Source organism: Plectrocnemia conspersa, unplaced genomic scaffold (genome assembly GCF_051122295.1).
Source record: "Plectrocnemia conspersa isolate PC_06_02 unplaced genomic scaffold, ASM5112229v1 ptg000011l, whole genome shotgun sequence".
NCBI lineage: Eukaryota > Metazoa > Arthropoda > Insecta > Trichoptera > Polycentropodidae > Plectrocnemia > Plectrocnemia conspersa.
In genome coordinates this window covers 19,704,730-19,732,640 of record NW_028277175.1, presented here as the reverse complement: position 1 = coordinate 19,732,640, position 27,911 = coordinate 19,704,730, and the positions used below count along the sequence as shown (strand labels likewise).

At 31.7% G+C, this 27,911-nt stretch overlaps 3 protein-coding genes across 5 annotated transcripts in view; all 3 read right to left on the bottom strand.

Annotated features, from left to right (window-relative positions):
• The window catches only part of milt (trafficking kinesin-binding protein milt), a 79,085-nt gene extending 59,398 nt beyond the window's left edge, over positions 1-19,687 (bottom strand). The window contains exons 1-2 of one of the 2 annotated variants that reach the window (XM_088197906.1): positions 19,491-19,687; positions 15,098-15,173 (exon numbers count right to left, since the gene is read on the bottom strand). Coding sequence is in view for 1 of the 2 variants with exons in the window: in XM_088197898.1 (XP_088054024.1) it covers positions 9,697-9,846 (150 nt within the window). In the remaining variant the exon portion in view is untranslated. Of the gene's footprint in view, positions 1-9,696; positions 10,203-15,097; positions 15,174-19,490 lie in introns of those variants that run through there. The other variant, XM_088197898.1, reaches the window with a different exon arrangement.
• A 2,774-nt stretch (positions 19,688-22,461) lies between these two features.
• LOC148229855 (intraflagellar transport protein 81 homolog) lies at positions 22,462-25,248 on the bottom strand. Its single transcript, XM_088197926.1, has 10 exons — positions 25,052-25,248; positions 24,588-24,981; positions 24,406-24,527; positions 24,208-24,339; positions 24,003-24,134; positions 23,620-23,940; positions 23,294-23,464; positions 23,095-23,220; positions 22,757-23,026; positions 22,462-22,697 (listed from the first exon to the last, which is right to left on the bottom strand). Exons 1-10 carry the CDS (start codon positions 25,196-25,198, stop codon positions 22,533-22,535), a joined length of 1,980 nt encoding a protein of 659 aa, XP_088054052.1. The 5' UTR covers positions 25,199-25,248; the 3' UTR covers positions 22,462-22,532.
• Positions 25,249-25,364: 116 nt separating this feature from the next.
• Positions 25,365-27,422, bottom strand: LOC148229854 (PXMP2/4 family protein 4-like). Of its 2 annotated transcripts, none has more exons than XM_088197988.1 (5): positions 27,095-27,422; positions 26,326-26,538; positions 26,018-26,151; positions 25,808-25,939; positions 25,365-25,745 (listed from the first exon to the last, which is right to left on the bottom strand). In XM_088197988.1, exons 2-5 carry the CDS (start codon positions 26,474-26,476, stop codon positions 25,575-25,577), a joined length of 588 nt encoding a protein of 195 aa, XP_088054114.1. In that variant the 5' UTR covers positions 26,477-26,538; positions 27,095-27,422; the 3' UTR covers positions 25,365-25,574. The 2 variants fall into 2 exon arrangements, with proteins under 2 accessions (XP_088054114.1, XP_088054115.1); XM_088197989.1 differs by having other exon boundaries at positions 27,015-27,395.
• Between the last annotated feature and the right edge of the window lie 489 nt (positions 27,423-27,911).

Here is a 27,911-nt window from a genome sequence, read left to right as displayed (position 1 = left end):
TACTACGGGAGGGTAAGGAACCGCTCACCCGGCTGTCAGAGCTGGGTGCCCACCCGAAGGGTTGGGCTCGTAGGAGCTTATTACCGGTAACGGCAGTGGTGCACGCAATGGATAACACGTAGTTAAACTTTTGTTTGGAAGTAAATAAATATATATTAAATATATAAATAAATATATATTAATTAGTAACGAAATATTATGTATATTATGCATGTCGCGTATGCCCGGAATTGATCGACAGGGTTGCATAAACTAAATGAGGTAGCGTTCCACGTGCGTGGTGATATGGATCAGCACATACCTAGTAAGCTACCTCGTTTTTTTAATGCGACCCTCGTTGATCGATAAGAACGTGTATGCAATTGTACCATCGTCGTCGTTAAAGAAACATTATTATTAGACTGTTAGATGACCAAAATTCTGAAATTGGAAAGCAAAAATGAGAAAAATGGCAATGGGCCATATATTTCTTAGTTAAATATACATATTCGACATTGTTATTAAATTCAGCTATTTTTTGATGGCACGCATACTTAATTGATGTGAATGGATAGATTTATGATAAGATGACATGTATTATTTATCATTGAATCACTTAACCTTTGTCAATCTAAAAATTTGTGCTTCAACAAACGAATATATGTTTTGGTAGAATTTCTGTTAAGGTACTACTACATTTACAATGCGTTTATGAACATGAATATGAATCATTTAATAAAATGAGTAGATAAGAAGCTCTGAATCACTACATCAAATCGAGTCACTCCTCATTTAGGATATCATCAAGGTTAAGGATACAGGCAAATATAAAGCTAGCACCGCTTGGCGTTCAAGCAACGCGTGTGGTGGTGATCTATGCAGCATTGGTACAGATTTAGCGCATGAAATGAGCAACCAACATAAATACACACATCCAGAAAAGCATTACATAAATGTCACAGAGCCGAGAGTTCGAGTGGTGGAAAAAAATCCATACAACCTTGACCTGAATAGACTTAGGTATATTTCGCGCTACCCTCGAAGCACGCGATTACCTATTTACCAAACAACAGGTGCGCTCAAGATTTAAATCACAAAAACACACACCGGCAATTTATACTTGATGATGCACTCGACGTTAGACGACATTATAACGGTCCGATAGTCGGGCATACACTGACTGGTGCTGGACGAAAACATTATATTTCGAAATCGCTCCTAATTACTAGTGAAAGTTTCTAAGAAATAAGGGTATGTTGTCAATAAACTTAGCTTGATAAGAAACTCACGGATTTTCGGAAGCGTCGCGACAGCGGCAGTGCATTGTTATGGCGTCAAAGCAGAGATTTGCTCAGTACGGAGTCTGAATGGGTTATGGTGTAAAATAAGTTTGTAAACAGCGCTACATCCACCGAGCATGCGCAGAGGATGGAGCCGCATGAACCTACTCCATGACCTCTCACAATGGCTATCGATTCGCCAGGACCAGACGTATAGTTGCCAAAAAGGTTGGACATTTTTCTCATAATGCATAAAATAGTGTATATGTGTAGAATGAACGCAGAACAAAGCACTTAGATACAACATTCCGAATCTATGGTGCATAGTAATATTGAACCAAAGCACGTGCATTTACACTATAATAATAAATAACCGGTTTTATAAATATTTAAAAAAATAATGAATGGATCGTATATCGTCCGTTGACGGTTCACCTGTCAGCTGGGCGTCAATGAAACGCGCGCAGATTAGCATTTCTGAAAACGCATAGGTGTATGTATAGTAAAACCTACACAATATTCGATTTAAATCGGGGAACGGCACGTGTGAATCACGCCTCGGTTATTTCAGAAGCATTCGTATTATTATAGAGCGTCTGAAAATAAGCAAGTCAACCGGTTAGCTAGTAGCTACAATGCGTGAGTAACGGTTGATAGGTTAATTGTTTCGCGTTACGTTTATATTCGAGGTAGAACGATATTGATGGGCGATTCGCTAACCTTTTCATTTATTCGATTCGGCGTGACTAATGCTCTTGATTCTTCGAAACGAACGGGATATTGAACGACTCAAGGGGAAAAGCAACACTGTCATGGGACGCGAGTGAGTTCATCGTCACTGCATTTCCATAAATACTCTGGTTCTCATACGGCTCAGCCGTCGGAACCCTCTGAGCACGATACACAACCTGATCGTCTTATGTAGATATACTAGGCAAACTAATAACATAGGTACGGATAAAGATATCTAATTTAGTGCAGCGAATATAATTTAAAAACTTGCTTCCGGTATTAGAAAATGAAATACCGGTAATACCGAAAATATATTTTCTTAATCCATACATCTTATTTTTTGAAAACGATATCACCATGAAAACGACGATACCCATATTGCTTGAATAAAATGATGCTTCTTGTGTGGGATTAACCAAAGTAGTTTTATCGGGGTAGGATATGTAAGTAGAATAATATTATCATTTTTAATCCTACAGGGTCGAAATATCAGTCCACCCTAGAGTACGCTCGGGATAAGGATGCCGGTTTGTTATTGTGTGCGTGTACATGTATATGAGAGGGAGAAGCGATGTAGCGTGTACTTCGTTGTCTCGCTTTCTCTTTTAAGGACAGTCGCTGATTCGTCAACGCTGGTATTCGTAATTAAAGTGCAGTGTGGCACAGAAGTTCGATCTTCTCTAGTGATTTATTTTAAATAATTTTGTTTTGATATTGGTTTAACCCAGATATGACCACTGTCCCATGCGTAGGTCACTAAACTCGTGGCACTGTTTTTTTATTTATAAATGAAATTTTAAGAGAACAAAATTTCTTGGGCATATCTGGGTTAATTGATATCAAGGCTTCAAAGCTGTAAGTTATTCGTTCTCTTACCCGTGGATTAAAATATTTTAATCATTTTTCCATTAATCCGTACGTTGTTGGTTTTTTTACACTATTCTCTGTAAGGCTTAAAAAAGTTATTATTCTTATCGTTGCGCCAATGCTATTTTTTAAATTTATTCAATGGATTCTAATGATTTAATAGAGTCGTCGAGCCATTAAACAATCTGCGAATAATTTCTTTCCCCATTTTACATCTTTTTGCTTTTAAAGAATAGCTAAAGAATTCATTATTTTTTTGACTAGTGAAAGATTTTGAATTTTGAAAATATTTAATTAATGACATCAATGTCTGGTTTCTTCGATTATATAATATATTTTTAATTGTCCGTTGAAATTTCCAACTTAGCTCAGCTCTATGTATGTTAAATAAACATATATATTTTTTTAAATAAAAAAATTAAATATTCTGAGCGAAATTGTTTTGAGCCACTGTTCACGCACACAATAACAAACCGGAATCCTTATCCCGAGCGTACTCTACTTATGCGAAAATCTCACCGGCCGATATTTCAGCACAAATTAGCATGTTCGATATTTTTGTACCAACATAAACGATACCATGCAGTTCCCAGTAATTCTAAATATTCCCCATTTTTATGATAGGGATGGCTGGTGAAGTGAAAACAAAAGTAGGTGTAGCATACACGAAATTTGTACATTTTTATCTCGATTCAGACATATGTATTTTCACCCAAATAGTCCATGGAATATGCTTCACTATGCATAGGTGTATAATTAAATTTAAATATAAAACGTATATAAAATTTGCGTGAAATGTATGTTTTTTTAATTTTTAATATAACGGAGAATTAAAATAACAAACTTATAATCAGTACATATTTCATTTAAATTATCTCTGCTGGCAAAAATACTACAACTCGGTATGCTTAAAAAAACATTTCTATAATACTATATTACAGACTACAAATTAAATATTATTCGTGTCGATTTAAAAGAGATAATAAAACAATATCAGCCATTGAGAAAGTCCACAGCTGCATAATATTAACAAGTAAATTAAGTATTTTCTGTAATTTCGGCAATTACAAATTGTAATTTTTCATTCGATATTTTCTTTATTGACAAATTGGGCTGTACATCGGAAGTAAAAATTAACTAACTGCGTTGTTAAAATACACAAAGACTAAAGAAATTATACACAACTGTGTTTTTAGTTTTTTGGTGTTTACAAAAATAAAAAATGGGTGGGTTGACCCTTGTCAACCCACCCCTTTGCTCGGTTGCAAAAAACCGTGCTATTCCTGTTGTCTTCATCTACATTACAATAGTGAATTTATAGATATATTTAGGACCTAAATGAGATTTCTGATTTTTAGCAAATAATAATATAATCGATCATAAACCTTAAATTTTATTCCAGGATAACAGAAAATTTAATTATTAGCAGAGTTAAAAACGTACTAACAACTAATAGTGTAATTCGACATATAAATTGAGTTAGAACTCTATATTTTGATTATTATATTACAGAGTGAAATTAGATTTAAATTGCTAAATTCTAAATTGACCAAGTAATCAAAAAACATATTAATAATAAGTAAATTATACGTCACGTTAGAAAATGAAAGTTGACTTTATCGATTTATTTTAGTGCTAAATATAACAGTGCGTTGAAAATAGTTGAATTAAACAAAACAAACAAGAAAGATTAATATATGTTGTCAACAGGACTGTAAACTTACAAACAGCATCAATCATCTCGACAAGAAAATTTAGTGAACTATAAGCATAATTAAACTCAATTGCTACATTAGTTTTGTTATTCAAAGACTATACATGAGTTGTTTAAATGTCAGAAGGTCGGTTGTATCTATTTAAATAGGATACACTTAAATGCGCAATTTTTAAAAGAAGAAAATAACATGATATATACAAGATAAAATCTTATTAATTATCATTGTTAATTACAACATTACCACAATATGCTTTTAGAGCAGCAACGACACGAACAAGAAGCAACAATGCTATCATAACATCTGTATTTTATAGCGGTACCATATTTCTTCTGCAGAAAAAAATCTTTTTCATTCGATATCTTGATATTTTGCGGACCACATTTTGGAAACCCCATCATCAAAGGCTATTTTCATCGGTTGCATTTCGAGAGAGGTAGACAAAAATCGACCACCGGGAAAATCAAAAGATCCCAGGCACGCGTGCCGGAAATGAGGACAACATCATCAGCATCTCAAATGATCCAGAGTGCATATTTCTGGGCGTGGGATGCTGGAAGTGTTAAAATAAAGTTATCTGACTTTTCCGGCGCATTTTTCTGCTATCTATACATTATGCATAGGTACTACGTTTTCAATTTTCTCATATTAAATCGTAGCCAGGAAGAGAACACAAAGAAGCGAATACGATTTATGTAAAGTGAGAGTTGGAAAGCGAATTTGCGGATGAATTCCTTTGTGGCGTTGAGCTGAAAATCGCTCACGTTTTATACGATACATTAATATATATTTTCATATGAAAAATAAAATCAACCAACGGTTTTAGACTATTCTGCCATATTTTAATTGATATGTACGTACATATATCACGTGTCTGATTCTATTATATTCAAAAGGTGTGGCTATCCATGTAAATTATATATTTTTGAAAGCATCAAAGAAAATATTATAGTGCGTCAAATCAGATGAGTTCGAGGTAATCTAAAATTTCTACATCTGAAAATTATTTAACTGTGAAAATGCTACTTTAGATAAACTGTTGAAAAAAAGTGAAACCATATTTATGAGAGCATGACTGAAATGGTCCTAATTAAACTTAAGGTTCCTAATTAAAGACTTTTGAATATATTTTTAAGAACATAATCAAGCTAAATAAAAAATATTAAAACCCACTTTTCAATATCCTATACATAAAATACCGCGTATAAAAAAGCAATTTGCTTTATATCGCGGCCACAATCAAATATGTTAATGTCAATATATTTTGAAAGCAATTTGCGTAGTTTCGCAATCACCAGTTTATCATAATGCATCATAGGATACACTTAAGATAAAATATGGTTTGCAAAATAATAAGCATTAGTGAGTAAACATATATTATACATTTTTTTCAGCCTGTACATTTCAACATACAACATCAACATACAGCGGTTCTTAAACATACGTAGTCCATGGACCCCCTCTTGAACAACATTTTTTTGCGGACCCCGCCCCAACCCTAATCCATCCGGCACGTGTGAAACTGGCCTAACTCTTAAGACTTAATTTCTGGCTCAATAAATGTATTGCTTATTATTTAAATAAATGGTATTAATAGAGATCACTATTTTTATTAGTATATATGATATATTAGAAGAAAAAAAATATAATAATAAAAACAGTAGTAAAAAGAATAAGCAAAATATACAAATAATAATAAATTTAATTCATACAAAACATTTCTTAGTCATATATTGGTTAAAATAATTCTTATTATAATATATTTCTTCAAATATGTTTTACTTAAAGAGATGGGTGTAGTTTTTTCATTGAAAGTTTTATTCTGAGGTTTGCTTTTATATTGAGTTAGTTTATACACTTTAATTTAATATATAACAATACCAAAAAGGAACGGAGTGCGCTATTTGCGAAGTAACAAAAAATTAGTGAGTTCAATTTTGTTGAATTATAATTGCATTAATCCAGTTGTTGGCAAAGTGAGAACATAGAAAATAATTCCTAAAGCTTCATTTAGTGGAAGGTTCCGTGGTAATAGCTTCGCGGACTACAGTTTAAGGGCCCGGGTTCGTTCTCAACGTGTAAGTACACAGGGCGATATTTGTCTATTGTTCTCGATGTTCGGTTGTCGAGATGATTATTTTATCGCCCCTTTCACTATTATTGTAGTATACAGTCAGCTCTCGAGTTACGACGGGATTCCGTTCCATCACCTTGGTCGTAACTCGAAAAGGTCGTAAGTCGAAAATCATACAAAAAATAATTAAAAACAATGCATACATGCGAAATACAAAAACCACTTTTATTGCTGACTTCAAGTTGTTAACTAAATACTTTTTAGCAAATATCTACATAAATCATTTATTTATAAGAATTGATCTAGAGTATTTTTATCATCTGTGCTACTGATATCCATTGTTAATTCTTGAGATTTTTCAGCGAGTGCAGTGATAGTGCTTGTTTTTCTTAAAAAAACGTCCATGTTTATTTGTACAGCTTGTTGTTTCTTTTCTCTATAAATTTCATAATAACACGCAAGTGCTTGCTGAATAAGGCCGTGTACCCTCGAAGATCTATCGATGTCTTTGTCCATATTTTAAAATTGTTTAATAGCATCATTGATTTGGCTAAAAGCTGCAGCCATGTCTTTTAACACAAATTTTTTTGGTGGTTCTTCGAGTTCATCTAATTCTTTTAGTTCCATTACATTTTTTTCTGCAACTCGTTGTTCCTCAATCTCAATCAAATCTTGGTTTGTGAGTTCCTCAACGTCATTTTCCAAAAGATGAATTGCATCTTCATTATCAACTTCCAGATTAAGTTGTTGAGCACATTTTACAATAATATTTGCTATCTCATCTATTTCCCTTTTTTTATTAAAATACATATTGTCATTATATATTTTTAAGAGTTTGTTCCATATGCTGTTCATACAATTCGTCGTTACTTTGGACCATCCTTTTGAGATATTGTTTATTGCATGAAAGATGTTGTAATTTTTCCAAAATTCTCTCAATGTCTGATGTTTGTCTGTTCCTGCAATTGCTTGGGCAAAAGTGATTCTTAAATAATGGGCTTTGAAGTTAGCAATACCCCCTTGATCCATCGGCTGTAGAACGCTGGTGGTGTTTGGAGGTAAATAAACCACTTTTATATTTGGATGTGATTCCCCTAAGTGTGGAGGATGGCCTGGAGCATTGACAAGAATCACTAAATTTTTAAAGGCTATGTCGTTTTCATCACAGTTCTTCTTTACTTCTGGAATGAAACAGTTATCAAACACAGTCTTGAAATTATGTATATGACATAAAAAAAAAAATTTTTACAACTTTTTTTTTCGTCGTAACTCCGAATGGTCGTAAGTCGAGGTAGTCGTAACTCGAGAACTGCCTGTATATGTTTTATACTATAAAGTGTTTTTTTTTATAATTTGATTATTTCAAAAATTAACATGGTTATTTCTTAAATCATGTGACTTCTGCGTGTATTTGTTTTTATGCACTGACTCCTGAAAAAATATTATATAGTTTTATTTACATTTTTATCTACGAGGTATTTTATCGAGCTAATGTTTTTTTCTTTATCAAAGATTAGAACATATTGTCCTTTCAATAACATACAATATAATCTAATATGGGCGTATCATCTGCCGCAAACGAAGCTATTCAAATATAAGATATCTTCTACCGATCACACTATAATTGGGCAATAAAAATAAATACTAACAATAGTCTCATGAAGGAAACAAACTTGTACCGATCGATTTCAAATGAATAGTAATTTAGGTAATAAAATTGATTAAAAAATCAATAGACAGTTTGACGTCTTAATATTTGTATCATTCTCTCTATATTTAAACATTGTTACGTATGAAGGTGTACTGTTGACACAGGTGTACACAACTACATTAAAACACACAGTTTGAATAAAGCAAACCAGATAAATGCATTGATCGCTGGAATACAATAAAATTGAAATCAACCATTCTCAAACATGGCTACGTGACCGGTGTCACGAGGGCCGCGGCACAGTTTGAAGATTGCAGAGATTAGCATCCAAAGATGAAACGTCGTGAATCGATATTTATTCAATGAGCAAGATCAAATAGTGATGACAGAATTGTTCGTTCAGACGACTCGAATATCAATACAATGTTCAGCAGCTCTTGACGTCAAATCGATACAGTGTTTTAGATAACGACAGTTCTGCAAATTATTATGAAACATGAAACCAAACAAGGGTCGCGTAATGGCTTTAATTCAATCAAATTGATTGATGGTGTCAAAGCGTTATTTGATCAAATATTAATTGTTAATGCATGGACTTGTTATCTAATCAGTGCGAAAGTGAGCTTTTGGAAGTGCACATGTGACTTAAGCGTATTTAAAGAATTTAAAAAAAGACAAAAAGTTATCAGTGAAAGATTTGTGTACAAAATTGTGACGCGGTGCTAACTGCGAAACCGCATAGCAACGTTCAGTTTAATAATATTTATATGTATATATGGTATGAACGGAAAACCTGTTCATAATATTGTAAGCTAAAATATTGGACGTGTAAGGTTTTGCAAGAGTACAAAAACAATAATATAACATGCACTGTGCACTGTATGCAAAATAAACCAATTTAAGAAGAGCTATTGATGCTTAGTTTATTATAAATATTTGCAGAGTATGTTTATATACTAATAAAATAGTTTTTTTGTAAATAAATATATTTAAAAATAATAATATTCTCACGCTTTTATTTTTATTGATTTGTGAAACATTCTGCATTTTTACTTACTTAAGAAAATAGTTATATTAAACTCACTACTACTTATCAATTATCATGATTTGACTGTATGAAGATCGGTAATTTGACCTGCATATTTAGAGAGGGCGATCATAGTTCTAATTTAGTATGCTAATTGTGTGATTAACCCGGAAAGCCTGCACCTTAACGTCCAGATGTCAAAAGTGGCTGATGATTTGAATGTGACTCAGTAGAAGGAAGTATTTAGATATAGTACATCAATTCCCAAGACAGTGTGTATTTTGTTTACAGTACAATTTTACATAGCAATGATTACATTCTATCTGCACAACATTATCGATGGTTACAGGGACAAGCAATTTAATGCTTACAAAACCAGGAAGGCCAAACGGGCTCCAAAACTTTCCAAAGGGGTTGCACGTCTTCAGTAGTAGTTGATCCACAATCGGCACACCGGCGCTCGGAAGTAGCAGCTCTTCCGCGCCGGTGCCGTCGACAGTCTTGTCTATTCCCAGGCACATGTCTTCCGAAAATTAACACACGTTTTCACACACGAGAGGTCAGATCAGACCATGCTGATACGTCCGCCTCTTTGCACTTTCCGATCGCAAAATCGAACCGAGACCTCGAGCCAAAAGTCGCTACGGCTGCGATATCACGTAGCTTTGAGCCGAAAGGGTGATGGTGGGGAGGTGGCGAGAAGATGTGGTCACAAGTGGAAGGTTGCACGCGGAAGGAGGCTGCAGGGGACGTCGGCGACGGTCGGGGCCAGGTGAGCGAATATTGTGTTTTATCGTAGTCTTTGAACGCAGTCAATACACGAGAGTGGTATATTCGTAATCGTTATCGTCGCATGTGAAAGAAACTGCGCTAAAGCATTTTTGATTGCAGGTCGTTTGTATTAAAGAAATATCGATAGAATTATTTACAGCGATTGTTAGGTACATAGTTAAACTAAAAGCGTGTGGCAAAAATTTTATAATACTATAAGATTGTAGCAAATAAAATTTATATCATGGGATGTCTATTCTGAAAATGGTAAACAACTATTTGAGGTAATAAATCTTTATAGGCATAATCAAAACGTAATTAAATTTATATTTATATCATTCGGCCGCTTTTAAACTCTGTTATCGAATAATCGATAACGGTTGTTGTGAATGATAATGGAAACGATCAAAATCATATTTATATATAACAACTTGCGTCAAGCAGATACCATAAAGCAAAAAGCAGAGATCACATGTTGCGTAGTGTAACTGTAATACCCGCACTTCACTCTCCGAAAGTTGTCCTAGTGGAAGTTCGACCGAAGTCGGTCAAGGTCGCAGTTTTTCGAATAGCGTTCGCACAGCCGGGAATTTCATACGCGTGCACGCTTCTCAACCTCGCGTATTATAACTACGTGCGTGTTTTAAACACAAAAAAAATTAAAGCCAAATGGAGAAAAAGGAGATGGTGGATGATTGCAATGCACCGGAATAGATCAATGTTAGTAAATAAGACATTTTATGTTGAATCGAGGCTTCACTGTCACTAATAAATAATAAACAGGAAACGTTCAAGTGTGCAACTAATGAATAATTTCTATTATTTTTTAAGGAAAAGTATGGAAAGTCAATTTGCTGAATTGAGATTTTATATACAATATATAGCTTAGGTCTTTCTCTTTATGATACATGCAAAATTGACTGCGGATTTTTGCGGTTTTTAACACATTGCATACCTTAAAAATGTATTATTCTTAAAAATGGGACGGGGCTTAGTCGCGAAAGTTACGACCTAAAAATTTGTTCAGAATCACCAAATATACACATATTTAAAAAAAAACGATACCGGGTATGATAAAATGCTAGTCAAATACTTTTTCTTAATATAAAACAGCAAATTTGTGACATATACAATTTTTTTTTTTTACGCTACGCGGCTAAATTTTTTTATTACGCTACGCACGGCCGTTAAACACGGAATTCCTCTTCCTCGGGCCTACAATTAAAGAAATGTTAACGTCAAATTTAAAATACAGTTTTGTAATGATTGTAATTTTTTAATAATATGGTTACCGTGGTAAAATCAGTAAACGTCAAATTGTGGATCGCGTACTAATGAAATAAAATAAAAATTTGTTTGGAATGACTAAATATATACATATTTAAAAAAACGATACCGAGTATGATAAAATGCTAGTCAAATACTTTTTCTTAATAAAAAACAGCAAATTTGTGACATATACAATTTTTTTTTTTACGCTACGCGGCGAAATTCGCACGACCGTTCAACACGGAATTCCTATTCCTCGGGCCTACAATTAAAGAAATACTTTAAATAATTGTATTTTTTAGCACTTATAATATTATATATTTGACTAAGAGCACTTATGGAATCAACTAAAGTGGTGAAATAATTTTGGCCGTCCAGATCGGGCAAAAATACCAAACAGTGGCGCGATCGTGAAGACGCCCATATTAAAATTGAATCGTTCTATCTCAGTTTGCGATAAACCATCTCTATCTCTCTCTCTCGTCACGCGAGAGAGCGAAAGGGGAAGTATCTCGCCGCTCGCGCTCGAAGCGTCTTCGGGTATTACTTTCGGAAAGCGAGGGAATTTTTGGAGGCGACGAAGTCGGCCGCCTCGACCAAAATTACCCACAGTTTACCTCCCGTTCGCGGTGACCTCGGAGAACTTGCGAGAGATTTTAGCGCGGGGACAACCGAGCTCGACCGAAGTAAGCCCGAATTTTCACATTATATTTCCCGTCCTTGGCCAACTGTCGCCTACTTTCGGAGAGTGAAGTGGAAGCATAATGTTCTTATTTCAACTGTTACTCTTTGAGGTTTGAGATATAAATATACTTATATGACGAGGATTAAATGCCTTGGCATTCATCGTGTCAAGGTTTAAACTCGAAGAATGCCAGTTTACGGATTTCGAGAACTACTAGAATGCCAACAGTACGCCCGTGTGAAAAAATCGTTATATGTATTTTGTTAACACGTTTTGACATACATTGTTCAGTTCATTCAGACCTGTTTTGAACGTAAAAATTCCGGAAAAAAAAGTCGAAGGTATAACGGCATTTTTGGATGGGTGCCGCACACCGAATGCAACGCATCTTCTAGCGCAAATATAATGGTTTTTTAAGCGCATTTATTGCGATGGTGAAAAGTAGATTATGTACATGTACAGCATCAATTAATACTATAAATAGACAAAGAAAATCCAACAGAAAGACAAATTAGAGGTGGATTGCGGTGGTTGGAATTCAACGTATATTCCCAGCAATTAGAGATATTAAAGACAACAAAATTAACATCTAAAATAATATAATATTTATTAGATAGGACATTTTGCTGCATCTGCCATATTCTCCGGATATTATTCCTTCAGATTTTAATTTGTTTCCTGACTTGCAAAAAGCTTTGAACATGATTTTGTTTTAATAATATTGGAATATTTTTTAGCAATAAAAAAATATATTACTGATTAAAAAAACCTAAACCTGATATAATCAATAACAAAAAAAGTATTAATGGCACTACAACAAATAATTTTGTTCAGTTGTAGAATGTGCACCAAATCAATAATTAATAAATAAATTTAAGGAAAAATGGTTAAATTTTGTACAGTAGAATAAATTATGATGTGTACTTCATATTCCGATTTCCTACGACTCATATCATTAACGGTTAAATTATATGAAAATCTTAGGTATAAAATAATGCGTTTTTTAATAACGGCTGAAATAGCTTAATCCGTAAGGTTCTAGTTAATAATTCAGAGATCGCGGGTTCGAATCCCGCAGCAGACTAGAATTTGTGTTGATAAAATTGCACTATTATTAAAAACTGCCCATCTGCAGTGACATACATATATCGATTGTAAACTGTATCAACGGACTGTTTTTTCGCCGCCTGCTGCATGTCAATTGCCAGTTTTGCGAAAATTGCAAGTAAAAAGCAGAAATATAATATATTTTAAATTTAAAGAATAATAATAAAAAATTAGAGTTGTATTAGTAAATTTTATCGATAATTTTTAATTTGTGGGTCGCGTAAAATTAAAATTGAAATATAATTAATTTACATCTAAATATTTACAAATAAATTTAATAGCGTCTTAAACGTAAGACATTCGCCGATTATCAATTAAATTGATAGTTTTATCAATTAATTAAAAATTACGGTGTCATTAAATTTCACATAATGCAGCACAGTAGCCAAAGACGATAATTTATACCTGTCCCGTGGATTACCATCAGCGAACATGACAAGTAGGTACTACTTGACCAGTTAGTTAAGTGATATTAGTATATAATTAATAGAATAGATGTCACCGATTCAGTCTGGTGTCCTAATACTTACCTGTAGTTATTGATTTTTACGCATTGCGCTAGAAGAAAAATATATTTGTTCAGCTATTTTCTTAGGTGTGGCTCAAGCTTTTAATAAAGTATGGCACAGAGGCTTAATTCAATAACTAAATAATTAATTACTTGAATCGTACATTTTCAACAGATTATTCAGAATTAAACAAAATAACGAATGTTCTGAATTAAAATAAATAAGAGCTGGAGATCCACAAGGTAGTGTCCTAGGGCTGATACTATATTTGTCTTACACGTATGATTTGCAATAAATAGAGAATGGTACAATTGCAACATTCGCGAATGATACAGCAATCCTGGCAATGGGAAAAGAAATAATGAATACTACCGAAAAACTTCAACAAGCCGCTGAGAGGATCTACAACAATTAGAGCAAAAAATGGAATGAATTAAAATCGGTATATATCAACTTCACCAATAAAAATATAACTGATCAATTGCAAATTTTCATAAACGGAAGCACTATCCCATTTGGAAATACAGCTAAACACCTTTGCATGACATTGGACACCAAACTGCAGTGAAAGAAAAATGAAGAGCTTGAAATGAAATATAAAAAGCTATATTGGCTTATGAAAAGAAACTCCAAACTATCAATATATAATATAATCAAGATATATAAGAAGAAGAAGAGCTACAGTAATTTATTATTCTCTCATTCTACATAGTCGAGTATCAAATTTGGAACGAGTCCAAGTATTTATAATTTATCACACATACCACACCCCTAACATTTGTACATTTAACTTAAAATATTGTGATTTTATTAATTAAACACACATTACAAATATTAATGCTGCAATAATCCCAATATAATCTTACAGTCGCATAAAATCGAATCGATTGATAGATTTTTTAAATGTACGCTTGAAATGTGGATCTGTATTATCTTAATTAATCAGCAAAAGTTGCGTTCATAGAAGCAATGGAAGCTCTGCTTCTTCTGTTTCACTAATCACGTTATAATAACCACTTACTTAAAAAAATACATTATTTGGAATTGGTTTAGTACTACCTATCTATATATGTATAATGCAATACGCATGTACATAATATATACACATGCATATGTATGTATATGCTTAAAAAATGTAGCTAAAAACCGATAATACAAACGTATTTAACGCTCGAATGAAGATGTTTAGCATCATACTTCTTCACCTTGGACGCAGCCTACTTTTCGAGTACTCAATAATGGAATTGCACAGTATTGTATTTATCAAAAAACATTGACAATGCCATATTGCCATTATATGCACCTATCGAAAAATATATTTTCACATAAACTGATATCTTATCGCCGCTCCGGTGCGTATTGTTTTTGAAGGTATGTTTTTTTTTGCATATATACATAATAATTCAATTACATTTTTAAAAAATGGCTCACCTTGAAAATGCTACGTCTGTGACTCGCTCTCACTGACTGAAGATGCCTCCTCGCGATTCATTTGAAGTGTGAAACACTGCAATGTTACAAAAAGCATTCGTTTAAAAATGAGATAAAATGATGGGAGAAAAACACGAATAATTCAAATTAATTTGCACGTCTTATATGTTTATGAAATTAGGAAGATGAAGAAATATTCCATCATATATATTAGTCTCTGCATTGGGAAACAATTAGGACACCCGTGATTTTTTTCAGAAATAAACAGTGTCTCGTGCCAGAAACTAAAAATATAGTTTTTTACCATTAGAACGTAATGTTTTGTCTATTAAAAACATGTTTAGTGGATCATTGCCCCTTTTTTACTTAAATTATTTGAAAATGGATCACTATATATATTTAAAAGTAATGTTTCTCTTCTTTGTATACATGTATAGGTGTATGCACATCCGCGATAATAGATTGCGAGAACGAATTGTTTGATTTTTAAATGACTTTTTAGATATTATTGGAGTTATCTTTTTGCCTAAATTATAACAAAGTAAAATAATTTTCCTAATAGTTCTAATGTTTTGTCCTACAAAATTAATCTTCTTATCTATAATTTATTTATCTCAAATACTCGCATAAAAAATAATGGTGAAAAACGCTTTATAATTACCGAAATTCTAGAAATTACTCATATTCTCAATTTAATATTATGCAGCTGTGGACTTTCTAAAATTAGGAAGTGTCCACAGCTGCATAATATTAAATTGGGAATGAGTTATTCCTGGAATTTCGTTAATTACAGTATTTTTCACCATAAATGACTGGTGTTGAATTTTCTATATCTTTTAAAACAATACGAATCATATTTTAGTCTATTAATTCATTTTTGAGCATCCAGTTTTAGTTGCTGCAACCCATTGTTGACGAAAAACTCACACCAACAGCAACTAAATGGGTATATTCGACAGCAGGGGTTTTAACATGTACAAGTTTAATCCTACATTATTTTTTAAATAAAAATAAATAGTCTTGATACTTAATAAAAACTACTAAATCTTTAGGTCTAATTAACCCTAGATATTACATTGGAGAAAAATATAGATTAAAAATTAAATATAATAATTTAGGCACTGAAAAATAAAAACATACCAAAATATTACGCTACGCGGCCAATCAACATGTCCATATTTTCTACAGAAAAATAGCAATTTATGAGTAAAATAATGAAATATTATTACAATTTCTTCAGATATTTTTATTTAAATTTAAATAAAGGATAATTTGCGCTTTATGTAATAATTAGTACATTATTTTATGTTTATTTTTATTAATATTATTTACTTATCATACAATAATATTGCAGATAACAATTTAAGTCGCGAGCCGTCTATTGGATTTAAAAGCTTCACTAGCTCTGTTTCTAAAAAAAGCAAAGCATACGACTTCAACCCATTTTGAACCAATCAAAGTTAGCGATTTTTTGTTAAATGAAAGTATGTAAAAAATAGGTAAATCACTCTTGAGAATGTTTATATGCACTGGGAATAGATCAGACGCCATCTGTGATATATCTTTGTGTAAAAAAATTGTGTCAATGGCAAAATTTTAAAATAAAACTTTAAAAAAAGAGTGCAGGTGTAATCTTGCCATCAAAGAGTTGGCAATGGTATTTTTAACGCGAATCGTAATGTTTTAATAACAAATTTTGCATTCAACACGAAACGAAAATATGTATAACAAATTCTATTCAACTATTAAATATGCATAAACATTGGGGAATTAACTGACGGCCTTCGTCGAATAGAAACGTAATTGACTGTTATTTGTTAGATCGAGTGCTGTGTATCACAATGATGTAACCACTGAAAAAAAATTATTCAATATTTAATGATTTAAACATGTATTTTTATATGGATTTTGACAGAAATACTACCTACCTATTTCAGAGGGTTTATTATCGCAAATTCTAAAAATCAGCAGTGAAAATGTTAACATATCAATATACAAGGTCCGCCCCGAAGGTAATTTTACTGAATTTTATTATCTTATTTAAATATAAATATTTGCGGTTATTTTACTCAATGTACGACATTTGAGTTGTAATGTTTTTTTACACTGATTGTAGCAAAACTAGAAGTAATATTTAGTTCATCGGTTACAATATTTAATATGTTTTTCAGCCCCATAATTAAACTTATGGAGGAGGTAGAAATGTCTGGACTATTAGAAGATTGAAAATGTGTAGACGTTTTTCTTCACCGAAAACTCGCAAATTGAAAGCGCTGTGTGAGCAGGCGCGTTGTCGTGGCGTAGAACAAAATACAGACTTACAGACTCCTTCGACTGTTTGTCCTGAAGGTAAAAATGAATTTTCATGTTTTGGACGAGGATAATTTCACAACTCCAGGTGAACTGGTTAGGAATTACCAAATCTTTTTATCGTAATATATTGATATAATATAAGTATTCTTGAGTAACTAGCGAAATAAAAAAACTGGAAATTTTATCATCAAGTCATTTAAAAAAAAAGCATCAGAAAATAGAAAATATATTAGATGTCCAAAAGCATGACGTACATGCCTTTGGACTTCTAAGTATCACTCTGTTTTATAAGACTTTATCAGCATAATATATTCATGGTTTAAGTAAGTTTTCTCATATTTATTTCGAGCTCTATGTGTCACATAATATCAAAGGCTTGAGCGACTTCCAGGAATAATGCTGAACATTCATTTTTTCTTCAAATGTTTTATCAATACCACTAATTTGTGAATTAAGATTAAGTGCTCTTTCCAGAAGACAAATTGATAAGACAGTATTGGTTAGAGGCGCATAATGAGCAGTTTCTTAAATAGCTTGGTAATAAATAAACGGAAGAAACGATATTGGCCAGATAGAAGTGACATTTTTTTGTCGGTTTTCCAGATTTTGCTATAATAATCACATCAGCTATCTTTCAATTCTCAGACAAATATGAAGGGTAATTTTCACGATAGTTTTAAACGATTTATTAAAATTATATTCACGCGTTTTTCTTGCGCTATTGATTATATATTTCGCATTTCCTCTTATCATATAACATAAGAAAGTAAGCTATTATATACGCTTAATTGGAGTTGTTTTCATCAGTTATTTGCATGATGTTCTCCTTGTTTTTTGGTATGTTCTTGGCGAAATGCCGTATTTTCGATCGAATACTAGTGGTATTTTGCGGATCTTATAAGGGTAAAAATCCAGGCATCGGACCTAAGGGCGTAATTTCGTCCTAAAAAAGGGTCCGCTCTGATCGACAACTCAAGATACACTGACCCGGGGCGTGGTTTATAAACGTTGATGTCAGAAACAATATATTTAATCTTAAGAGAAGCTTATTTACCTTCGCGATAAAATGACATGAGAGTGATATCAGATGAAGTCAACGAAATTAGATGCAGTACCTTTTCTTTTTTAGCATTTATTTTAAATGACAATGAACATAAAACAACACGTTATTTTAATTTTTATTTACTATAAAAAATAACGTAAGTTAGGTGCAAAAGAAGGCAATTACTTGATACGAGATGCAAAATTGAACGTTAATTACTGAGACTTTTAATGAAGGAATGTTAATAATTTCAGTAATTAAAACATATTTATAAACAAAAATATATATGTAATAATAGACGAAAGATTGATCTTTAATTGATAAATTTGATTTTCAATTTACTTAAAATAAATACTTTTGCTTATGAATTACTCATAAACAAATTATTAGCATTAGTTGAGGACCTTGATATTACAAACAAATAAACCTATAAATTCAAGTTTGAGAATATTTCGAATAAATTTGTAGTATTTCACATAAAATTGCGCAATACAGAAACCAATGAATAAGAACAGAATTAGCAAAATTAAACAATTTTTCTCTCAAGTTAATATTTGGAAAGCGTTTATTTAAATACGTTCTCTCAGCAATTTTCCAATAACGTTTAATTTTAATTAGACGAAAAAAAAGTATTATTACCGTATTAAGTAAATATAAAAAAACAGTCGCGCATGCGCACAAGTAGCATTGAATTAAATCGCGATTAGAAACAAATGGTATTATTTTAAATTAATTCGAGGTTTTAAATATAAATTACATCTGTGCATACACATTTAAAAAAACGTATAATATCTTCACGTGCGTCTCGCGTGAGTCACATGAATGTACGATTTTATAAGCCTTAAAAAATCGTTCATTCACTGACTTTTTCACGCACGAAACGAGAGGCGTTGGATACCCGAACGCAAAATCAATACAACGACCTAACCTCAATTTTTTACAAATGTCAAACACTCCAAATCGTTCCAGAAGTCATTAAGAACATTTTTATAGCTCAGCGGCGATTTACACTGACTTATTGCATAAAATTATACTTACACAATTGCGCGGAGGTGTGGCGATTGATAAATTTTAAAACTGTCGCGCTCGTAGCGCTCGCACTTCTTAGAGAACAATGTAATAAATCATTTAAAGCAATATTTGAATACATCAATATCGACTAGAAGAACTAAAACGGATTATTTAACGCGGCGCTCTGACACAAACACGGACCGCGGGTAACTACAGTTCGACTCGATGAATAAACATTTTGGTCTACACGCGCGGGAAATCGGCCATTACGTCTAACGAGCTTATTGATATCAATACAATATTTTTATTTTTACTAAACTCTGTTGGTATGCCTCCCTTTTATTTTAAATAAAATTAGCTTTACTAGTTTTCAGCAATTAGTATATTTACAATTGTAATATTTTAATAATATATAATGTAAATAAAAATAGAACAATATATATAACAATTTAAGGGAACAATAAATACCTCTTATAATTTGGTTAAGAGAGAAAAAAAAGAATAATTAAGTTAAATTTATCTGCAACAATTGAAATCGAAACAATGCGTGATTTAGAATTTTGTGCTTATGTTTTAATTTCTGGTTGTTTTTATCGTAGTCTTCGAGTAGTAATAATCTCTTGTGTAAGAATAACAACGTTCTTTAATCATTGGTACCTGTAGCTTAGAATGTATATTTTTAGATTGGTATAAAATGGCGCATAGTAAATTATTTATATAAAATTTGTGTATTTTTATTTTTTCGCTGTTTCTACTAAATATCGGTCTAAAGACCGCGATTGAGGAAACACCTTTCATAACTCTTTCCATTACCGTATCTGGCCAGGTTGCAGCGCGTGCAGAGCGCGTAGACGGTCAAAAATAAAGGTGATCCAACTTCAGTGTCCGAACTTATCTAAAAATCTTCGATTTTGTTATTAATTGAACATTTAATATCTTTTATTTATCAATTTAGTAACATTTTGCAGCAGCTGATCCTTTCTATGTAATTTTCTATGATATTTTCATACATTTTGGCGGTATCTCAGGTATAACCTTGCGGATGTTGGTTTTTAGGTGCTCCAACGCTTAAAGTTTATTGACGTAAACATGACTCTTAGCGTAACTTCACAAAAAAATACAACGGCTTTAAATTGCATGCTCTTGGCGGCCAGTTAACGTTACCAAAAGGCTTTACCATATCTCTAAAGCTATTTATTGTAATTTTTTCACTACGTTGCGAATTATAAGCTTAATAGGACGATACAATTAACCATAATCTTTCCGTAAATTTCAATACAAAATAATTTTTTTGTAGAACAATTAAACAATTTTAACGCGTAGAGCGGTTGTTAAGCGATCCATTTCGTTAATGTGTTGTTGCAAACTAACATTTGACACTTTGAACACGCGTGATTATTGACAGATGGCAAAATTGTAAACTCGAATCGGATCAACCTGTATGTGTATATATTTCACTTCGTGTAATACTTTTAACACGTACGATATTCCTTCTTACTACTAAAAAGTAGTTTTGCGATTGTATTCTAGGTACAGAATTGCGATCGATCGCTCATTTTCCGATTTTTTAGGCCAATAACCTTTCTACCCTAGACATTATGTTTTAACATGTATTATATAATATATAAATAGCACGAGGTCTAATGACAATATCGAAAAGTTTTTCATTAGACATTTGCGACAAGGACACAGGAATGGTATTTAGATTTTATTAAATTTATTGAATAGGTATGTAACGTTTCGCCCCAATGCCAAAAATGCAATACAAGGATAATTCTAAAAGTAATGATATATGGCTGGTTGTAATAGAGGCGGGCGATTAGAATTGTACGAGGTTCGTTCAGTGAGTCATTTCTTCTGTGCAAAAGAAAAAAAAATGCTACTGAAATTCTCGCTAATATATCTGTCTATGGTGTCGTAAATTTAAGACGAAAAAAGAAATGGAAGATTATTAGTTATTAACTTATTTCCGGTGAACTCATTAAAAAACAATATCATTTACTCTACCGAAAGGTTCGCGCGACCTGGGTGCCGAAAAAGAAAGCAGGCGTCAGATTTGTATGAACATAGAAGCTCATTTCTAAGCTCACCAAAAGTATATTTATTCGCAAATAGTTTCTAGACTAAAGTATTTTTCTTGAAGTCTTGATTTTAGAATCAAATTGAAGGAATGAGTTCCATGGTCCCTTTTTGGAAAGAAAATATACCTACGAGTGAAGACTCATTGATTCAGTGTGAATTCGTTAAGAAATACAATCATACTATAGACTGATTAAACCAAATTCTTCAATACAAGGTGAAAATTACTACCCTGATTGTAATTCGAATAATGGTAGCAACTACCGAAAGAAGTTTTTCAAATTCAATCTTTTAATTTAAGACCTCAAAGCAAAACAACATGCAAATAGCCATGTTTATCGAATCGAGAAGTAATAGCCACTAGACATATTTTTGGGTACTAATTTAAAATTATTTTTTTAAGACCAAAGCAAGTGAGTACTATGAAATCTGCTGAAAAAATGTTATCATGCTACACGAACCTATGAAAGAATTAGGAGAGTCATAAATTTAATTACATTAAATTTTATTATTTACATTAAAAGGCAATCACTTTCTTAAGTTTCATGAGTTGACCTAAAACATCAGTCAAGGTATCTTTCATTTTAAAATTTATGACGTCATTTTACAGCGATATTTCAGAAAATTGTCTTCTGTTAGTTTCCAAAATCAATTTGGAAATGTACATAAACATAGTATATGAAAGAGGCGGATGCTCGGTTAGGGTCACAATTGATGATTACATTGAACATGTAGAGTTATTTGACAGATTAAGTGATTATTAATGAAGTGACAAATCTTTCAAATTAAAGTGACATTAAAGGGCCGTCTATTTACTCAAAAACCGTTTTTCTGAAGGCATAAAGATGCTTGTTCAACGAACAAGTAATATACAAGATAAAATATATATATATATTAAAAGTTTAAGTGAAAGCACAGCTTCAAGGTGCAATAAATTTTAAATATTTAATCTCAACACAAATATAATGGTGATTACAATATTTTTAATGTTTACAATATCAGTGTCTGAGACTGTTTCGTAATAGTAACAGATCCTTGCTTAGAAGCAGCTTCTTCAATGCATTCAATCTTGCATTGGAGTAACTCGAGTAGCTGACTCCACATCATAGATTGTTCGCCCAACATTGATTGCCGTTCGCTCACAAATTTTTGCTCCTATAAAAGTAGTATAGATTAAATAATAACAATAACAATACATTTTAAAAGACTGTTACCTCTTTAAGTAATGCAGCTTGTTTTTCTTGTTGATGTATTTGCATTTGCAATGTTTCCAAACGAGACGGTTGACGCGGTGTCATGGAATCTGAATTCCGTGACGAATTTTCTTGTTCTATAACATCGAGTAATTGTTCGGCTTTTTCGATTCTTTGTTTCAGCAGTTTCCATTCTTCTTCTTTAGAGTCGAGCGCCTTTTTAAACGTTGTTACTTCTTCTTCCAATGGCTCCATTTGTGACGCTAGATGTATAGAAGTCGAGTCGTATACCTAATAATTAAATATTCATGTCATTGGCAACAATATTCATATACATATAAGTAATAAACGTGACTCACTCTCTTCTTTTGATCGTGTTTTTGTTGAAGCTGTTGAAATTCATCTTTCATCGGCTTTAAACGACTAAGCAGTGGTGCAATGTCTTGCTTTACTTCGTTCACTTTCATAGTGATTTGTGTAATAAGCTATTGTTATAAAATTTCAAGAATAATGGTATTGAAATACATGTTATATTATAATATATAAAATAAATATTACTTGTAATATCTCCTGTGAAGATTTTGTTGTTATATCATCATCTGTTTTGTTATCAATATCTAACGAATCTAAGTTTATGTTCATTTTTTTATGATTTAGTAGAGCCATTTCCAAGGACGAATCTCTAGATTGTAATATTTCAAGTGTTCGACTTAATACTCCTGTTTCAGCCTAATTGGAATATATTAGTTAGTAAGAGGTATTAAACGAAGACATTAACTTCCATAGAAAAGTCAAGTTAATATTCGAATTACTCTAGTAGATATTCTCGAGAAACATGATTTTTTCTTTCGGGTTTTTATATAATTTAATTAAATATGAATTACCTTCAATGATGAAAGAGCTGCCCTTTGCTTCTTATACACTGTGCTCTTTGCACGTAGTTTGTTAACATATTTTTTTAATTCTTCACCTCGTAATACAGTATCACCGAGGAGTTGTTGAACTTTAGTTTGCTTTTCAGCTAATTTAGTTTCTGTCTCACGCAAAACATTTTTTAGTTCTTCCAACTTTTCTGCAACTGCTTCTTTATTGCGTTTAATAATTGCTGCTTGATGCCTAAATGGCGCTAGCTTATCATCGTGAGGATCGGATAAAGCCATTTTTTTCTGAATTAAAGTCTCTACTTCGTGATTGACATTATCAATCTAAAAATAATAATAATATACATATTAATCATATAAATAAAATATTAAAATAACATTAATACTTTTTCTTGTATTTGTAGCAAATTCTCTCGCTGAACGTTTCCATAATTTTGAACGTTTTGCAGTAATTCGACATCCCTTTGTATAACTGACAATTCGTGAGGTAATTTTTCTTTAACTAAATACTCATTAACCTATATATATTAAGAAAAAAAGAAGTAATTTATAAAAAAAAGTATTTTATATATAATATAATTTTTTGCAAACCTTCAATTCTTCATTCAGCTTTTGAATTAATTCATTCGGAGCTTTTGGTGCTGGAGCTTGACTTCGAAACGATCCAAGGTTTCTTTGCAGCATATCACTTGCTCTTTTTAGTTTCTCTTTTTGTTCTGCCAACTAAATTTCATGCATATTAAATCAATGGTGATAAATAATTTTAATAATAGATATTTAATTATTTACTTGAATAGAAAACTTCTTAGATTTTTCTTGTTGTATTCTTAAATTTTTAGCAATACCCAAAAGATTTTCTTTATTTGTGACATCAGAAAGATTTAACTGAGCGGTTTCCAAACGTTTTATCACTAAAATACATATATATTTATTTTATATATACTAAGTATCATTATAATATCTTTACATACCAACGTCTCTTTCTAATGCCATTTCTTTTATATCGTTGATTATTTCGGTTGAGTTATTCTGCCCCAGAGTCGACGTGTGCTTATGAGCTTCTTTAAACTCTGCCACTAACTTATCATGTTGCTCCAGAAGTTCGGCTATATCAGCATTTCCTAGAATATCGTTCGGTATATCTGGTCGGATCAGATATTTTGCTAAATAAGCCGTTTTTTTAACTTGCTTGCTATTCTTTAGAAGCCATTGTAATAGTAAAAATACTGTTGCACGTTCACCAGTGATCAAATTCTTACGAAATACTGATATATCAGTGCCCGGATCTGGTTTAAATTTAACATTGCGGATCATATCCAAAAGTTTAACGGGTATGGCTTCCTGTTCTTCTTCATTGATATTAAACTAAAAAATATATAATAAATATGTTGTTTATGTTCTAATGTTTGATATACTATTATTATAAAAACATTACCTTTTCACCAGCATCAAAATGAGCTAAGAGATCAACTAAAACTTGCAAATGCTGTATTTCACTTAGAGAATCAAACTTTATAAGATCATAATTTGTTCCAATCTCTTTGTTGAGCTCGTTTATAATAAATTTGAGTTGTTCAGTCATTTTTAAATTTGTGAAAACCTTTTTTAGGCAATTTCGTGTGAGTTAGTGTTGCGTGGAGACGTTGAAATGGAAATGACGTATAAAATGAGACGTTGCTATGGAAATGATTATATCAACAAAAAAAATGTATCAATACAAGGGTTATAGATTAAAATTTACACAAAAATAACAAAAATAAATTTTATTTAGGATTTGTTATAACAATATTTTATACTAAATTGATATACATTTTCAATAAATAAGTACATTCCAAAGCATAAGTTAATAACTTTCAAAAATACGTCAATGTCTGTAGGAATACATTTTAGCATCTAAGGGAAATGTTGGTCATAAATTTTCTGGAATGTTAAAGCTAACAATTATGCTAAATAATAATTTATATCAATAGTCCCTGTTGTTTGGCAAGACGCTCTGCTTCTATCTTCTTCATATAGGCGAGGAATGTAGCCCATACTAGACTGCACATACTGACGAACATGACTCTATTCCTTTCAGCGATGAAGTAGAAGTTAATTGTTTGCAAGAATGGCCAAAAGCAGATGCACATCTGTAATTTAAATAAATTTATGTATTATCGATTCTTATAAGCAATTCAATTATAATATTTACCTTGTAAGTTGGTAAGAATTTTGTTTGAACTTCATTGATGCTTTCGTCTACAGTTTTCCCTTCTAGTATACTCATACCGAAGAAGAAACAAACCAAAGCACTCGGTCCGTATGTTACTTGTTCTACAAGAGCCTAAAAAATAAATCAACATTAAATTTAATTATATGAAGGAAAAAATCATAAGTAGAATATCAAGAATATCACACATACCTTAGCAACTGAAGTTTTAAATGATGTCGTTGGCCAAAGTTTAGTTGAAACTCTTATCCACAAGTATAAAGTTGGGGCCGTAAAACATGAGGCGTATAAACAGAATCTGCCGCATGCCACCCAATCGTAAGTACCTGTGGATTTTGTATAGAAAACGTGGCGTTCAATTTGAGTGAATAAGCTATTTGGGGATAGAAAATATTTTGGCACATATTTATCATAGAAATATTTGGCAAGCATAATTTATGAATAATTCAGTCTCATTGTGATTTGTAAAGGCATTTACAACAATTACAGTGCAGTTTTACCTAATCTTTTTCCATCTAACGTTTGCTGTATTAAACATGATGTAGGCCATATGACTCCGTATGTTGCCATTCCTCTGCTTACTGGATATCGTTTTGAAAATGATACAATTTTGGAGCCCAACGACGTAACCGAAGCCAAAACTCTCGACATTTTTTCTATATAATTCTTCAATAAATTAATATAAATGGCATTTTATTGCTGCTATAACGAACCTGTAAATAGTAAAAAAATGTATTTTTAAATTAAAAATTAGGGAGGAAATTGTAATATATGCTAAAAATATGGTTTATTTATGTAAATCTATTTGTTCTATATAAGTCAAAATTAAAGAAAATAATGCCTAATTCTTGATTCAGTAATTTAATATATACTTGGTATTGACTATTTAAATTCTTAATGAATTTCTAAATATGTAGTATCTTATAGAATTTAATTGGTTATGTAAATGAATTTGTAATAAATATGTAAATGAATTGAAATTAAAGCAATGTTATGGCCAAAATAAAGCAATGAAAAATAAGATTCGCCATTTTGCAATTCCTTACTTTTAAACGTCAGAAATTTAAGCATATTAATTATGGTAATATATATATTACCACATGTGTAAACTATATTTTTTATGCACACTTCTATTTCAAAACTTATATAAATAAAATTGTTCTACAGTATCAAATTTAGTTGTGATTACATTTTTTTAGGTTATGTCGACAGCTGATTGTCAGCTGGTTAGGTAATAATCGTCTAACTGGATTATTTTTAGAATTAAACCTTTGAGATTCGGTTCGAACGATGAGGAGCTCTCCCGGCAGCCGAGGAGGAACTGCCGATTCGCGATGAGGGCGATTTCATCGCACGTCATCATACTAACGTCATATTTCAAGGGCGAGACCTTCGGACGTTGCCAGAACGTGTAAACGAGAACGCTTGAAATGAGGAAATCCTCGCGGAAATAACGTAACTGCATTCCCTTGTGGTTTTTCATGATAATTTGACTTCAATTATAAGTTAAGACGTATAAAAACAGACACTAGATATGCACTGAATTATTGTGATCAAATTTAAGTATAATATTATATCAACGAATGGTTTGTATCTCAACTAATATATGAATGCTTCTGAGTTTTTAGTATAGATGGATGCATATATTTATATTTAAAAATGAGTACGATAATAAATAAAGCAATAAAATAACATTAAAAAGTAGTACTTTATTATGTGCTTTTATGAAATCAAATATATATAATACAATTAAGTATTGCACTTTTCATATAATTTTATATACATTAATATTATTTATGTATGAAAAACTTATATTAATTCTTCGTAGTCCTAAGTTTTTTGAATGTGTTGCCTCAAGTACAAGCCATATTGAATGCATAAATTTAATTAAATAATTTAATGATCATTAAGTAAAATATTAAAAAAAAATATTTCTTCTATGTTAAATATATCTTTCTATGTGTATATTATATAAAATACATTTTATTTTGGCAGAATTTACTTATAAAGTTAAATTATATATTTATATTATCAATAGTATTATATTTATTTAAAAAATATAATTTTTTTATTGAATTATTTTTAT

Excerpts from the sequence above, each read along its gene's own strand:
- LOC148229855 (XM_088197926.1), bottom strand. The coding sequence starts at position 25,198 with ATGACTGAACAACTCAAATTTATTATAAACGAGCTCAACAAAGAGATT. Across the intron at positions 24,528-24,587 it reads GGCATTAGAAAGAGACGTTG|TGATAAAACGTTTGGAAACC; the intron begins GTATGTAAAGAT and ends TATGTATTTTAG. Across the intron at positions 22,698-22,756 it reads AAGCTGCATTACTTAAAGAG|GAGCAAAAATTTGTGAGCGA; the intron begins GTAACAGTCTTT and ends CTACTTTTATAG.
- LOC148229854 (XM_088197988.1), bottom strand. The coding sequence starts at position 26,476 with ATGTCGAGAGTTTTGGCTTCGGTTACGTCGTTGGGCTCCAAAATTGTA. Across the intron at positions 25,940-26,017 it reads TTAAAACTTCAGTTGCTAAG|GCTCTTGTAGAACAAGTAAC; the intron begins GTATGTGTGATA and ends TTTATTTTTTAG. Across the intron at positions 25,746-25,807 it reads AATTCTTACCAACTTACAAG|ATGTGCATCTGCTTTTGGCC; the intron begins GTAAATATTATA and ends TTTAAATTACAG.